The sequence below is a fragment of the Choloepus didactylus genome, chromosome 9, assembly GCF_015220235.1.
Source record: "Choloepus didactylus isolate mChoDid1 chromosome 9, mChoDid1.pri, whole genome shotgun sequence".
In the NCBI taxonomy this organism is placed as follows: Eukaryota; Metazoa; Chordata; class Mammalia; order Pilosa; family Megalonychidae; genus Choloepus; species Choloepus didactylus.
Genome location: NC_051315.1, coordinates 100,126,161 through 100,142,146, shown reverse-complemented (window position 1 = coordinate 100,142,146; position 15,986 = coordinate 100,126,161). Strand labels below are relative to the sequence as shown.

General features: G+C 38.7%; 1 protein-coding gene across 2 annotated transcripts in view; it reads left to right on the top strand.

Moving 5' to 3' along the window:
• The window catches only part of METTL21A (methyltransferase like 21A), a 234,130-nt gene extending 221,166 nt beyond the window's left edge, over positions 1 to 12,964 (top strand). Inside the window, exon 6 of one of the 2 annotated variants that reach the window (XR_005218796.1) lies at positions 12,820 to 12,946. Coding sequence is in view for 1 of the 2 variants with exons in the window: in XM_037849550.1 (XP_037705478.1) it covers positions 12,820 to 12,831 (12 nt within the window). In the remaining variant the exon portion in view is untranslated. Of the gene's footprint in view, positions 1 to 12,819 lie in introns of both variants that reach the window. The other variant, XM_037849550.1, reaches the window with a different exon arrangement.
• The last annotated feature ends 3,022 nt before the right edge of the window (positions 12,965 to 15,986 follow it).

The following is a 15,986-nucleotide window of genomic DNA, read 5'->3' as shown; positions in this document are numbered from 1 at the left end:
TATGGGATACTGATCAAAGTTTTACTAGTGTTTCCCCATGGCTCACCAACCTGAGAGTAAACATAGGATACAAAGCAAAAAATACAGTAAGTCTCTGTTTTGCGTCCTATCAACAACTACAAAAAACCCAACCATTTCATTTATTCTAGTTTATTTTACTCCTTTTTTGTTGCCCTTCCGTGTCCCACCTTCATCTTTCTCTACAAGAGAGCATGGAGATGACCATGGGTGTGGGGTGAGGGTATCCTGAGTAAAAGAAGGTAGAAGGTGTGCTCAGGGCACTACTCAAAATTATCCCAACCCACTTCCTCTCTGCCCACCAACTCTGATCTAAAGGCCTTGGACTAAGTTAATATCTCTCAACTCTCTCTTCTTTTAGAGTAAGTTATTTCCCAGGAAGTTCTTTGAACCCTAATGAAAAAGACTCTTGGTGAGTCTACTCATTAACCCCAGATCCAACCAGATCTGCCCAGAACGTAGGGTGAACCCAGAATCCACTGAGAAAGCCAGGATGGCTGCTTCAATAATGTCAAGATTTAAAGGTCAGGTGGTGAAAGTCAAAGACGGCACAGTGGTGAGCAATTTACTTTAGTTTCCTCAGCAGCAGACCTGAGACAAGAAGTCAAGTGAGAGTAGTGTTTTTGAGAGGTGACCCCAGAAAACACTTTCAGGAGAAAATGGAAGTGAAAAAGGGAAGGGAAAGAGGCCTACAAAGCTTGTGTTATCAAGCCATTCAGCCTTTTAGGTGACTGGAGCTTATTCTGCTCAAGAAATCCAGGAGTATACAACACACCTAAGTGTTATCCCAACTGAGAGGTGAGGAAGCTGGGGTGTTATCCACCAAACCCTTTCTGTCATTGGTGGGGGGCTGCTTCCAGGGGCTTGACACCCCACCACTTCTGGCTTATCCTGCAGGAGGCCTGACCTTGCTCTTGCAGCCACAAAACAAAAGCAGAGAATTGTAGGCATCCTTTGGTGTGTGCAGGTGATGGATATGGGCAGGGCACTGACTAAGCCGATTAGAGTGACAGCAGGAGGTAGAGTAATTAGTGACCAAGATCATCAGAAAGGCCATCTTCTGGTGGCTTTCCTGTCAGTGCATTAACAAATTTCATCTTAGATCAAAGAAAACTGGGAGATAGGTGAGTGAAAACTTATAAAACGTAAGTGAATACTTATATTTAAATAATTTAAATAATATGTGAATACTTATATTTACATAATTTCTGCAAGGACCTTCACTTGCTATTGTGTAGATGTGCAGGAAGTTTTAGCAAAAGAAGAAAAATGTGATTGGCAGATTACCTCAAAGAAATTTATCTGACTGTAGAATACACTTTGAAATTATCCATTGTGACTTAATCTCTTTGCACAAACCCAAGAGTCCTTTAGCTAATTCCTTCCCCAATGAGGAAGCCAATCAATGTTCTTTCAGGAAAGAAAATTACTAGAGAGCCTAGTATGTGTTTTGATGTCCTAATGAGGCGCTATGAATTACCGAACCCAAACCAATTAAGTGCTGGTCCAGATCGAGGGCTACTGAGGAGATGAGGACGCAGCATGCATTTAGGGCAGAATTAATGGCCTCCATAGCCTGGAAACATGCTTGGGGGGAAGCCAAACCTTGTAGGCATTCTGCTGTCCTTAGAGCTAGCAGCTGAAATGTGATCCAGCCCAACGTTAGCTTTTGGCGCTTTTGCTTCCTTGGCCTTAAATTTTAAAAATGTCTGTAAAACATAAAATATGTTTTGAACATTACATAAGGCTATTAACAGGGGGTGAATCATGAAAACATGGTATGTCAGAGACAATAAAGGAAGTGAAATGAACTGCTGCTGACTAGCTGCTTGACCTTGGGCCAGTTGCTCAGTCCTTTCTTGTCAATCAAATGGGAAATTATAGCCCAATAATGTGGTTTTAGATTGCAGCTCAATAAGCAGGCTCTAATCTCTTGGTTACGCCTTACTGTACTATGGGAAACCAAGCACTTATTTTCATTTTAATGTGATCTCTTCCAGTGGACTGTGACTTCTTTCAGCACTGAGCACAATGCCTGGCTTGGATTAGGAACTCAGGAGTTATGTGTTGAATAAATGTGGAATGAATAGTGAGAAAAGTTATTCCAAATATTATAGTGCTCCTAGAAATATGTGAATAAATCTACCATCAAAACAAATAATCCTTTTATAGAGTATGATGCATATTTAATTTTTATATAGCCCATGTACATTAGAGACCCATGTACACATATAGGAAGCATGGAAGAAGGTTTGTCACAGGCAAGAGGGTGTATTGCATGGTGTGTAAGACACGGGTTTTGGAGTCAGGCAGCCCTGGCCTGGAATCAGGGCTCTGCTACTTGCTAGCTGTGTGCCCTTGTGCAAGGTACCTACCTTCTCTGGGCTTCAGTTTCTTCTTCTGGACCTTGTAGGTTGCAATAAATAACATAACCCTTCAACATCTAGAAAGGCTTAACAGTCCATTACTTAGAAGAGCCCAGTCTATGACAGCTTGACATGCTGAGCCCTCTGTCTTGGGTCTTGCCCCTATGAAGCTTGTTACTGCAAAGGAGAGATTAAACCTGCTTATAATTGTGCCTACAGGTCTCCCTGAGTGCCTCTTTGTTGCTCAGATGGGGCCCCCTCTCTCTCTCTAACTGAGCCATCTTGACAGGTGATCTCTCTGCTCTCCCCACTATGTGGGACCTGACTCCTGGGGGTGTAAATCTCCCTGGCAATGCAGGATATGACTCCCGGGGATGAATCTGGGCCCAGCATTGCGGGATTGCGAACATCTTCTTGGCCAAAAGGGGGATGCAAAATGAAACGAAATAAAGCTTCAGTGGCTGAGAGATTTCAAATGGAGTCGAGAGGTCACTCTGGTGGACATTCTTATGCACTATATAGATACCACTTTTTAGGTTTTATTGTATTGGAATAGCTAGAAGTAAATACCTAAAACTACTGAACTCCAACACAGTAGCCTTGACTCTTGAGAACAATTGTATAACAATGTAGCTTACAAGGGGTGACAGTGTGATTGTGAAAACCTTGTGGATCATATTCCCTTTATCCAGTGTATGGATGGATGAGTAGAAAAATGGGGACAAAAACTAAATGAAAAATGGGGTGGGATGGGGGGATGATTTGGGTGTTCTTTTTTATTTTCATTTTTTATTCTTATTCCAATTCTTTCTGGTATAAGGAACATGTTCAAAAATAGATTGTGGTGATGAATGCACAGCTATATGATGGTACTGTGAACAGTTGATTGTACACCATGGATGTGTACAATCTGTGTAAATTCAGTAAAACTGAATTTAAAATTAAAAAAAAAAGAGCTCAGTCTAAGTTGATCATGGACACACACAAGGTCCCGAGTGAGGTGCAAAACTTCCTTCATTGGGTTGCCTTTTGCGCCTACTGAGTCAGCCTTTGATTGTAAATATTGTAGTGGGTATTGTAGTGGGTTGAAGAATTGTCCCCTCCCTGCCACCTGGAACCCTAGAATGTGATCTTATTTGGAATAAGGGCCTTTGCAGATGTAATTAAGGTAAGGGTCTTGAGATGAGCTCATCCTGGATTAGGGTGGGCCCTAAATCCATTGATGGGTGTCCTTACAGTAGAAAAGGTGAAGGCACACAGAAACAGGGGAGGAGGCTGTGAGCAGATGGCGGCAGAGACTGGAGTCATGCTGTTAGAAGTCAAGGAACACCAAGGGTTTCCAACAGCCACCAGAAGTAGGAGAGAGGCATGGAATAGATTTTCCCTCGGAGCCTCTAGAAGAAAGCAGTCCTGCTAGCACCTTGATTTCAGTCTTATAGTCTCCAGAACTGTGAGAGAATAAATGTCTGCTGTTTCAAGTCACCTAGATTGTGCCATGATTTGCTACCACAGCCCTAGGAAACTACAGGTATCCAAGCAGATTCTTTTTTCCTGCTCTCCCTGTCTCTTTCCTTCAGTCTCCACCATCCCCCCAGTATCCTAGCTTCTTTCTCCCGGCACTAGAATTGCCCAATGCTGGTGAAACTGATGCTCTTTTCTCCATCTTCAGAGGGTGATGGTGATGACACTGGTATAGATGGCGAGTCCTCAAGTTCCTCCAGGGTATAAGCACAGGTGTTCCAGGTTCGCTGGAGTAGGGCATCCATAGTGCAGATTTTGCTCTTACCACTTCTTGTGGCATTACTTTCAGAAATTATGTTGAAGTCATCTCCTGGGATGAAGGTGGGAAGGGACAACGGGCAGGAAGAAAACAGAACCGTATTATGATACAAGAATAAGACAGTGTGATGGTTAATTTCATGTGTCAATTTGGCTAGGTTATTGGCTAAACAAGCACTGGCCAGATTGTTATTTCATAGATGGATTAGCATCTATAGTCAGTTGATTGCATCTATGGCTGATTGCATCTACAATCAACAAAGGAGATTGACCTCAGCAATGAGGGAAGTGTCTTCATCCAATCAGTTCAGAGGTCTTAAAGCATTTCTGAATTTTAGTAGCCAGAAAGAAGTTTTGCCTCTTCTTTAGCCAACCAGCGTCTCCTGGGGAAAACAACTTCACCTTCCTTGGAGTTCCCAGATTACAGCCTGTCCTGCAGAGTTTGGAAGTGCCAGATTTCAAAATCACCTTTTTCGAAGTTTCTAGTTTGTAGCCTGCCCTGTGGAATTCAGACTTGCCAATCCCCATGGTTGTGTGAGTCAATTCCTATAATAAATCTCTTAATGTTTACATAAATATCCATGTCGTATTGTTCTGTTTCTCTGGAGAACCCTGACTAGTACAAACAATGTAGGTCATGCACATTTCCCGTACCTGCTCCATAGTAGATGCTCAAGAAATGGTGCCTTTGTTTAATCTACCTGGTGTTAGATGGTGATCAAGAGACATTCCTTACCTCCACTTGCTTCACTTCTTTAAACTTGTGTTTTGAGCTAATAAATCTAGAATTGTGAGCAGTTCTCCAAAGGTGACTAGGGCAGCAAAGAGGATGGTTGAGAGTCACACTGTTTGGGTCAGCACCAATCTTTGGGTAAAGATCTCTCAGTAATGGATTGAATCTACTGCACATCACAAATCCTCTCTGGTGGATCTCTGAGTGGGTTTTGATATTTTGCTTGCCTTTCTGAAATGGATGCCCGTTACAGAGCCATTGGTGTGTGAGGACCTTCCTCTGGGGAAGTCTCTCTCTTATCCCCACCATAACCAAAGTTGTGATCAACAACCCCTTTTCCCAGAAATCCCAGGAACTTTTCTGTTCTTAGGTCACTTTGTATAAAGACTATCCATATAAAAGCTTTTGAAAAATAGGTATCTTATCTTCTAATACAAAATAATTAACTGTACAGTTTACTTATTTGATTACATATTTTTCAAGAATTTAAGCTGTGCAAGGATTCTAAAACAAAGCTTGTCTTTACTTTAAAGAAGAGAAAATGTAAAGTTTGGTTTGCTACAAATCCTCATACCTTTTTATCTCCTTCCACTTTTTCTGAATGCCAAGAGCTTTGTCTGGGGGTGGAAAATCTGGAAATGATATGCCTATAGACTGTTTTTTATACAGACTGATGTTTTAAAAAATTTCTTAAGATAAAACAAAATTCACAGGTGAAGTTATATAGCTGCTTGGTGAGGTGGTGACATGGCATTATGCTTAATATGGTTTATTTATTTATTTATTTATTTATCTATTTATTTATTCTATACCCATGTAATAACAAAAAGACAAAAAGACATGGAGAGCCATAAAGCCAAACAACTCTCCCATTTCATTTTACAGCACAAGGTAGGGAAAAGCACAATTTGGTATCCTGACCATTTTTATAGGGGTTCAGAGACAGGTTAGACACGTCTGAAATATGTCCCTCAATTCTTAGAACTCTTTCAGGCATTCCTGCTGAAGGATGTTCCTTGGAGAAATACTCCTATAAATACAGGATGTTTTCATTACTGCATGTGGTTGATTCAGCCTGTTGGCTACAGACAGTGAGAAGAAGTGCCTGAGAAACGACTTCATATAGACTGCGTTCAAACCGTCCCCAGAGCTCCCTGGATTAGAATGACTCTAGTGGGAGCGCTTGGAAATGAATGTTCATATATCACCGGGGTCTTTAAAAAAAGGTTTAAGGTTCTGTAGGCTGTCTCCCTTAGTGCAGTGAAATGATGAAATGGTAGCATGGATGGAGATGAATTTCTGCCTATGAAAATTTTCACCTTTCTTTATTGAAGAAAGCTACAAAATCAGTAACTTAGTTAGCAAAAACAAACAAACAAAAAATCCAACAACAAAAATCCCCACACAGAAAGAGATAACAAGATTTACTTGGGAACAAATAGCAAATTTGAGGGTGCATATCGTAGGTTCAATTTGGAATTTATAGCTACATGCCCTTGCAGTGAAAGCTGGGTCTCTTACAAGTTATCTGCTATTTTTAATGATAATAATAACCCATGTTTATGTAGCTCTTTATAATTTACAAATATTTTTACTTTACTTCTATTTGTGCTCCAAAATAACCTTGAGAGAGGTATGACATTTTTATAGATGAACCTGAAACTCAGAAATATAAAGGAACTTGCCCAAGTCACATAGCTAATGTGTCTCTAGATCTTCTGACTCCCAATCTGGTGTTCTTTCCACCATCCCATACTGACAAATAAAATACTGCTTCTCAGTTTCTGTAATATTGCCAGTGTTGTAAAACTATTACAACCCCCACTTCCCTGATCAAAAATTAACTGCTCTTTATTGAATAGAGATTTTATGGTGGGAAGACTGAGGAATACAGCACTCTTGATGCAGGGTAGTAAGGAATTGACTTTGGGATGCATCATTTTCAGCAAGAGGTTGAATTAGCAATGAACCATACACTTTTATAGTAGTTTATTGCAAAAACAAACAGAAAACAGAATTGTGAAAAACAGAATTGTGAATTGAGAAAATTATTTACTGTTGTAAGATTGGACTGTGGGCAGGATAAAATTTATGAGCCAGGGTAAACTTTGCCTGCCAAACAAAGGTAATACAATCGTATGTACAGAATCAGGCTAATTGCCACCAGCAAGGACTTTTTCTTTCTCTCTTTGCTTGTTGTTGCCCTGGGTATTAGAGAAATTATCTATCTGTTAGTTTATGTATCTTTCTATCTACCTGTTTTTTTTTCATCCCCCTAAATAATTTAGGAATTTTCAGTAGATTTAGGAAAACAGAAGTTTAAGAAGACACAAATACAAATAAGGCTATGGACAAATTGGATTCTAGCTTGATATAGATAGTTCAGTGTTTATGAACATGTCTATTTATTTTAAGAGATTGTACTTAAAACTGAATAGAAGAGAACTTTCTGGGTATTTTCATAGACCAAAACCCAACCAACTATAAAAAACTGATCCCTAGATGAAAAATTCCACCAACTCACTCATGACATGTAGTTTAAAAATGAGCCCAGGGCTGGCCTTGGCAGAGCTCATCCAATTTTTTCACTGACTTCCTTCATGTGTTTTTGACCCACTCGTCCTTGGCCTTCCTGCCTACTGCCAAGATCTTCCTAATTGTGGGATCTGGAGAAACTTCTTAGTCAACCCTGTTTAAGGCAGCTTTCTAATTTTCTTCCTCTTTCTTTATATTGAAAATTTTTATATGTGCAGGCAATACAAAAGATATTCTAACAAACACCTGTGTACTCCCCACTGAAAATAAGGTTAACGTTAGTTCTGAAGTAATATGACCCATGCTTTAATTAAATTTACTTCCAATTTGTAAACTCTCTTAGATCCAGTGGTGAAATTATCAGACATGAGAAGTCTGGATCAAAGAATATGCATATTTAAAGACAAAATTGAAGTCACAAGTACTGGCTCAGCATGGTGAAGTTTCCCTAGTTCAGATTAATTTGTGGAAAAGACTGAATTAGTGAAAAATCTAAACTATAACCCGTCATGGGAAAAAGAGCAGTTGCACAGCTTAATAACTTATAACATATAACTAGCAGAAAATTAGGAAAAAGTTTCCCAATAATATTCTTTACAAAAAGAAAATAAAAAAGAATGATTCTGATGGACATACTAGTTGCTTTTAGGTGAATGGATTTAGGAGTATTCAGAGTACATGCTTGAAATAGCAAGTCTTTGGTAAATGTTATTGAATGAATGTATGCTATGTGCCAGGCACTGCACTAGGCATTGAAAATTAAAAAAATAATAATAATAATAAGTAAGATCTGAGCTCTTTATGGACAGGGCCTTGGCTTGGGAAAGGACACACATGGCTAAGCCCTTAAAATCTAACTTGGTAGGTAGAACTATAGAGGTAGATGGAAGTTACATGTTTTGAAAGTATGAGTTTACTTAAACATTTTTCATAAAATTATGTTTCCATTATTCATTTACTTGATAAATCTTTCATGTCAGATAATGTCCTGCTGAAACAATTATAAATTTCAAATGAATAAACTATGACTTAATGATAGTTTACTGTAAAACAGTAATAAATAAAATAATGTGTTTGCCCATCTTTTGATAATAAAATTGTTGAGGGGACTCATATATCTATTTAGCCAGCATTTGGTAAATATTAGATAATACAAAGGGATACTCAAGGGACAGGGAATTTTTAAATGCAAATAGATAAATTTGAAGCTGATTTTTTCCTATGAAACAAATTTTAAATCAGAAAATGATATATCCTCTCCTTTCCCGCCCCCTCCCCCGCCAAGTTGAGCATCATAAAACTTTCTTTTCTTCTATTGATAATGTAATTGGCTGTTGTAAGCTGATGGGATTTTGGCATCACATTGTCCCATTAGCATGCTGAAGTAATAATAAACCTAACATTTATATAGGATTTTACAGTTATCAGTTATAATATTAGAAATAATAATTGCTCTCTACCATAAGCCAGGCACTGGTGCTGGCTTTACCTTCACAACAGCCCCAAGCTTAGCTAGTATCATCCCGATTTTATAAATGAGGAAAATAAGGTTCAGAGACAGTAAATATCTTACCCAAAGTCACAGAGTTATTAAGTAGCAGAGCTGGGAGTTTACCAGGTCTCCTTAATACCTAAACTCTCTTTACTACCCACAAAATTCATTCACGTGGCAAGCATGTTCATGTGTATTACCTCATTTAACTCTTAACAGCTTTATGAAGTACTCTAATTTTTTAAAAACTGAGGTTCAGAGAAGTTAAGTGACTTGCTCAAAACTACCCAGCTATTCATATCAAAGCCTTCAAGTCCAGGATTCTTTCCAGTATATCACAGGCTATTTTTATGACAACAATATTATCTGAAATATACCAAATACCAGGGGAATGCCCACAGGATTTTTCAAATATAAGAAATGCTTTCTGTTTTCAAAACATAATAACACAGGCCAGAATTAAGGGGAGAATATTTCTAATCAACAGAGTGAGGAACTTTAGTTAGAAACCAAAGAGTTTCATTTTTTAGTAGCAGCTTTTTTGAGCTATAATTCACATAGCATACAATTCATCTATTTAAAGTGTACAATTCAATGATTTTTTTTTTTTTTTTTTAGTATATTTACAGAGTTGTGCAACCATTACCACGATCAATTTTAGAAAACTTTCATCACCACAACAATAAACCTTGAACCCATTAGTGGTCACTCTGTGTTTTCCCCAACCCCTCTAGCCTTAGGCAACCACCCTGTCTCTACGGATTTGCTATTCTGGACATTTCATATAAATAGAATCATATAATAAATGGGCTTTTGTGTCCGGCTTCTTTTGCTTGGCATAATGTTTTCAAGGTTCATCTGTGTCCTATCATGTATCAGTGCTCCATTTCTTTTTATTGCCAAATAATACTCCATTGTATGGATATACCATGTTTTATTTGTTCATTCATCAACTGATGGATATTTGGGTTTCCATTTTTGCTATTACGAATAATGCTGTTGTAAATATTTATGCACATGTTTTTGTGGACATGTTTATATTTCTCTTGGGTATATACTTAGGAGTGGAATTGCTAGGTCATATGTACATGCTAATTGTGCTTAACCTTTTGAGAAACTGAGACTGTCTTCCAAAGTGAATGCACCTTTTTAAATTCCCACCAGCAGTGTATGAGGGTTCCAATTTTTCAGTATTCTCACCAACACTTGTTATTAACTCTCTTTTTCATTAAATACATCCTAGTGGGTGTGAACTAGTTACATTCCTCTAATAGCTTATGATAGTGAGCATATTCTCTTGGGCTTGTTGGGCATTTGTATGTCTGCTTTGGGGAAATGTTTGTTCAACTCCTTTGTTCACTTTTAAATTGGGTTATTTGTCTTTTTATTATTGAGTTGTAAGAGTTCTTTATGTATTCCAGATACGAGTCCCATATCAGATATATAATTTGCAAATTTTTTTTCCCATTCTATGGGTTGATTTTCATTTTCTTAATGGTGTCTGTGGTGGTTAGGTTCATGTGTCAACTTGGCTAGGTGATGGTGCCCAGCTGTCTGGTCAAGCAGGCACCAGCCTATCTGTTCCTGTGAGGACATTTCGTGGTCTTAAATCATCAGTATGTTGATTGTGTCTGTGGCTAATTACATCTGTAGTCGGCCAAGGGGAGTGTCTTCTGCAGTGAGAGACATTTAATCTAACCAGTGGAAGGCTTTAAAGGGGGAGGTGATAGCTTCAGTGGATAGAAGAGAGAACTTTTGTCTCTACTTTGGCCAACCAGCCTCTCCTGGGGAATTCATTGAAAACCTTCATCAAGTGCCAGCTTGCAGCCTGCCCTATGGAATTTGGAACTCTTGCATCCCCACAATTGTGTGAGACACCTTTATAAAATCTCATACTATTTACAGATATCTCCTGTTAGTTCTGTTTCCCTAGAGAATCCTGACCAAAACTGTGTGCTTTGCAGCAAAAATGTTTTTAATTTTGATGAAGTACAATTTATATATTTTTTCTTTTGTTGCTTGTGCTTTTGGTGTATAATCTCAATTGGTAATCCAAGGGAATTAACATTTATACCTATGTTTTTCTTTTAAGAATTTTATAATTTTATCTCTTACTTTTAGGTCTTTCAACCATTTTGGGTTAATTTTTGTATAGGGGCATGAGGTAGGGATCCAAATTCTTTCCATTGTATATGGATATTTTAGTTGTCCCAGCAGCATTTGTTGGAGACTCTTTTTCCCCTTTAGTAGTTTCCTAGCTGCTAGAAAATACATGCAATAGGTTGGTTTAACAACAAAAAATTATTGGCTCATGGTTTTGAGACTAAGGGAAGCCCAAAATCCAGGTGTCAGCAAGGCAAACCTTTCTCCCTGATGACTGTGGCATTCTGGAGCTGGCTGCTGGTGATCCTTGGCCTTTGGCTCTTCTGTCATGTGGCAATGCACATGGTGGCATTTTCTCCTTTCTCTTCTGGGTTCCCTTCACTTTCAGCTTCTGGCTGCTTCCTGTGGCTTTTCTTCTAAGCCCAATTTCCTTTGTTTCTAAGGACTTCAGCCATATTGGATTAAGGCCCAGACTCTTTCCATTTGGGCACACCTTAACTAATAACATCTTCAAGTGTCCTGCTTATAAATGGGATCACACCCACAGGATCAGGGGGCTGAGACCTGAGCATGCCTTTCACGGGGATATGATTCCATCCCCAACATTCCTATTGAATGGTCTTTGTGCCCTTGTCAAAAATCAATTGATCATTAATATGCAGGTTTATTTCTGGACTCTGAATTCTATTCCACTGATCTGTATGCCTATTCTTATGACAGTACCACACTGTCTTGATTACTGTTGTTCTGTGGTAAGTTTTGAAATTGGGAAATGTGACTCCTCCGAACCAGTTTTTCTTTTTCAAGATTGCTTTCGCTATTCTGGGTGTTTTGCATTTCCACATGAAGTTTAGGATAAGCTTTTCAATTTCTGCAATGAAGCTAACTGGAATTTTGAGAAAACAGTTCCTACTTTTTAAAATCCCCACAAAACTCCCTCCCCAAATATAAACATTATACCTCCCTCCCCAAAATATAAATATTCAGCCGTTAATGAACTTTGAATGAACTTTGATAAGTAAGACACAAGATTGAGCAGACGCTCTCCCCTATAAACAGATGTGCATCCTGGGAAAGTCATTGGGCTTCTTGGAACTTATTTCTATTAGGACAAAGGAAAGGCTGTCCTAATAGATGCCTATGTTCACAGTGATGTATCCCTATTATGGAATATTATACAGCAATAAGAATGAAGGAACTACAGCTTCACACAGTAGCATGGATGACTCTCACAAACTTAAAGCATTAAGACAAATAGAGTCAGACACAAAAGAGTATAGTGTTTGATCCTATTTATAAAAAATTTCAGAAACAGTCAAACTCATCTATAGTGGTAGAAGTCAGGATAGTAGTTCCCACTTGGAGAGAGTAATGACTTGGAGGGGGTATGTGAGGTTACCTTTTACTAAAATTTTATTTTTTAAAAAAAGTGACCCAATTAATAAAATCTGTCTTAATTCATAGGGTTGTTCTCACTCATTAATTCATTTAGTTAACAAATATTTCCTAACCTTTTATTATTTGCTAGGAACTAATCTAGTACTAGGGTTATAGCAGTAAACAAGACAAAGTTTCTGCCCACAGAGAGCTGACATTCAAGTGATTCTCCTCTAAATACTGTATTATAGTGTCACAGTGTTGTCCCCCAATGGCTTCTGCCTCATGGATCTGGATTTGTCCATGTGTCCTGCTCTGACCAATGAGTCATTAGCAGAGGTGATGCAAGCAGAGGCTTTAAAAAGTGTTTGCACATAGGCACTTTAACTCTTGGGATGCTCTTTTTTGGAAAACAGCTGCTCTGCTGAAAAGAAGCTTGGGCTCAAGGACGGCTATTGAAAGGCCACATGGAGGAAGTGCCTGGAGACCGAGAGTCCATCTTGGATGTCCCAGCCCCAGCCAAGCTCCCAGGTCAACGCAGCCACATGAATGCACTCAGGATACCACACAACTGAGCCCAGTCAACACACAGCATTGTGAGAAATAATAAACCATTGTTTTTTTTTTAAATCACTCAGTTTTGGGGTGGTTCATTATACAGCATTAGATAAGTGAAACAGATAATAAAAGGGTAAATAAATAAATACAGAACATTTCAGAGCATGATTTGGGCTATAAAACAGTAAACAGGGTAATGGTATAAAGAGTAACAAGGGAATTTTCAGAAAGGCTGGTGTGGGAACATTTTGAAGAATTTAAGGTCATATACACTTGTAAGATATTACCATGGTGTTCTATGCAGAAACTGAGGACTTCACTATTTCTTGTTAAGAGTGTTTGCAATGTAATGTGGGGGGTCAACAATAGAGGAAAAACACTGGACTTGGAGTTAGAAGAGCTATACTTGAGTTAAGACACTGCTTTTGATCTTGGTCAAAGCTCTGTTCCTTTTTCAGCCTCAGTTTCTTCATCTCTAGAATGGGGATAATGGTAATAGTAATTTTGCCTAACCTCCAGTATTGCTGGGGAGGTTACAGTTGGTATTGTAAGCAAAAGTACCCCAGTGTTTCAAAATGCTATTTTTTTGAAAAGCATTTCTATAAAAACAAAGACATTTTGATGACACATTTGCTTCCTGAGGCTTCTGCTGCATCCACAAAATGACACATTTAAAGTCAGTGAAATAAATGTTCCTGCCATGGCCACAGTCTTTGCACATTCTGCTGCATGGTCTATGTTGTACGTTAGCCTTTTTAATTTATTTAGCATCCATTGGGACCATGGGTCTGCAGTTTTGAATAATCCACTAAGTTGTCACTGAAAGCTAGTATCCTCTATGTTGATAATGAAGAAAAACGCCAATGAACACCCTTATTAGTGAAAAAAGTAACACAATCAGAAGCCTCTATCCCATTAGGAAAAAAACTCAACATATGTCACGTCACATTAATAAATACTGCATGTACAAAGTGTACCTTGCATTAACAGGAAATTCCCCAATGGAAAAAAAATTGATTTGTTTTTAAATTTTTATCTACTTCTATTTTCTTCTTTAGATTCTGGTTAGGATTTTTCCCCCCTTTTCTCTTATACAAAGAATGTAAGTTTGAACAATAAATGCATCATTCTCTAAACCAAACAGCAAAATGAGAAACAAAATGCAGAAAAAATAGGAGGTAAGGAAAAAAAAATAACAAATTGATCATTAAAAGGAAAAAGATGCAAGAGATAAAAGAGAGGGAGGCAAGCCCAGCATCCACTATATTGGGCTTCAGTGCAGATGTAAGTATAAAATGCTCCACAAGTCCTGTAATTGAGAAAATCTATCAAGTGGCCTGACAGCTGCTTGGGCATTTCCAGAAGCGATAAAACTCGAATTTATTTCACTCCTAGAAAAGGGGCAGTATCACCTTCTGGCAGCTTTAATGAAATGCCATAAAATTCGAGGAAAAACTGTGTTGTAAAGTCATAAAAAGGTAGTCGGAAGTGGATTGTTTGAGATGCCGAAGGAGTGCTGGGATCCTGACCCTTGCGGCCCGGGCTGGAGGCTGGTGGAAAGCGCCACCAAAAGCAGAGCGCTGCTTGCGGGCTGCCCTTTGGCTTTACCCACCCCAGGACTTGGGAGATGGCTTTGTCTCTCTCTGACTTTTCCAGTGTGAAACAGGGACTAAGAAGCCCTTTTTGAGGGCTTTTGTATTTTGCCAAGGTGGCCAGCAGGAGTACTCACCTGCATTTCCTTGGAGAGAAATAATGTGGTAGACTGTAGTGGATGGTCCCCACACAGGTGGTCACCTTTCAGAGCTGCAGAGTTGTGTAGGAGGTTTCAATCTACTGCTCTTGAGGCAGGACTTAGAGCCAACACAACTGGACATCCATATGCTGCTTTAGAATGTGATTATCCAGGGCTTGGCCCACACCCAGTCCTCTTCCAGTTCACTGGGTCCCTTGTTCTACTGTCTGATGTTCTACCAGTCTGCTTTTCCTACTAGATTCTGAGCTACCACAAGAGCAGAGATTGTCTCTAAATACCCTCTTTGTGCCCTTGGAGTCTTTTGTCACACTTTGCATGTAGTAGGAGCTCAACAGATGTTTCTACGGTAAAGAAAATTTCTCGGGAAATTTCAGGTAATGTCTTTGATTTTTGAATCACTTTTGTGGTATCAGCTACTGGTAGCATGAGCTAAATTCATTTAAGATTTTAGTATAGGAAGCATTTACATAGTATTTCACTTTATATTTTTGAAGTTTAATAAAGTCACATTCAATCTGTATAAAGAATTCTACTTCAGAGTTAAATAAACAGAGGTGCTGAGTCTTACAGTCAGAATTTCTCTGGTCAATCAAGCTTTGTGCAAAGATTATGATGTGAAATTGTAAACATTGAGAACAAAGCATTTGTATGTGAAGATAAAGACATGCCTAGGAGATAATGATATTCAAAAAGAGAGGGGGGAGAGAAAAGTATTCTAAATGGTGACAGCTGGAAGAAAAATTTTAGCAGAGACCTCTTGAAGATGTCCTAATCAAAATTAAAGCAAATGATTAACTAACTAAAAAAAAAAAATGGTGATGCTCTAGGGACGGTGCAAGGAAGGGAGAGGATCAATAAAGCTAATGAAGAAAATAAAAATGGATTGGGAACTTTGAAAGTGGGAATTAGTATTTTTTTCCCCTTGGTGCACTGATAGCCTTGAGCAGAGGACATGGAGGGGAAATTTTTGCAGAACTGGCTTGACCCAAATCATAGGTTAAAGCAATGTCAGTAAGAATGTCGATCTTTGGAAAATCTTGTGTGTGCCATCGCTGAGTTATGACTGTCACTTGAGCAGTGTCTTCAATGGAATAGGATATAAATTTCCGCGAGGCAAGAGCGACTCCTTGGAAGCCAACAAAGATTAGTGATCATCCCTTCATTTTTCTACTCTCAAGTCCTTTGTCAGCTTCAGAACTGGGAAGTCAGCTATTAAATTAGAGATGAAATAATTCCAGACTCCAGATGTGGCTGCCTCACATTCCTGACTTT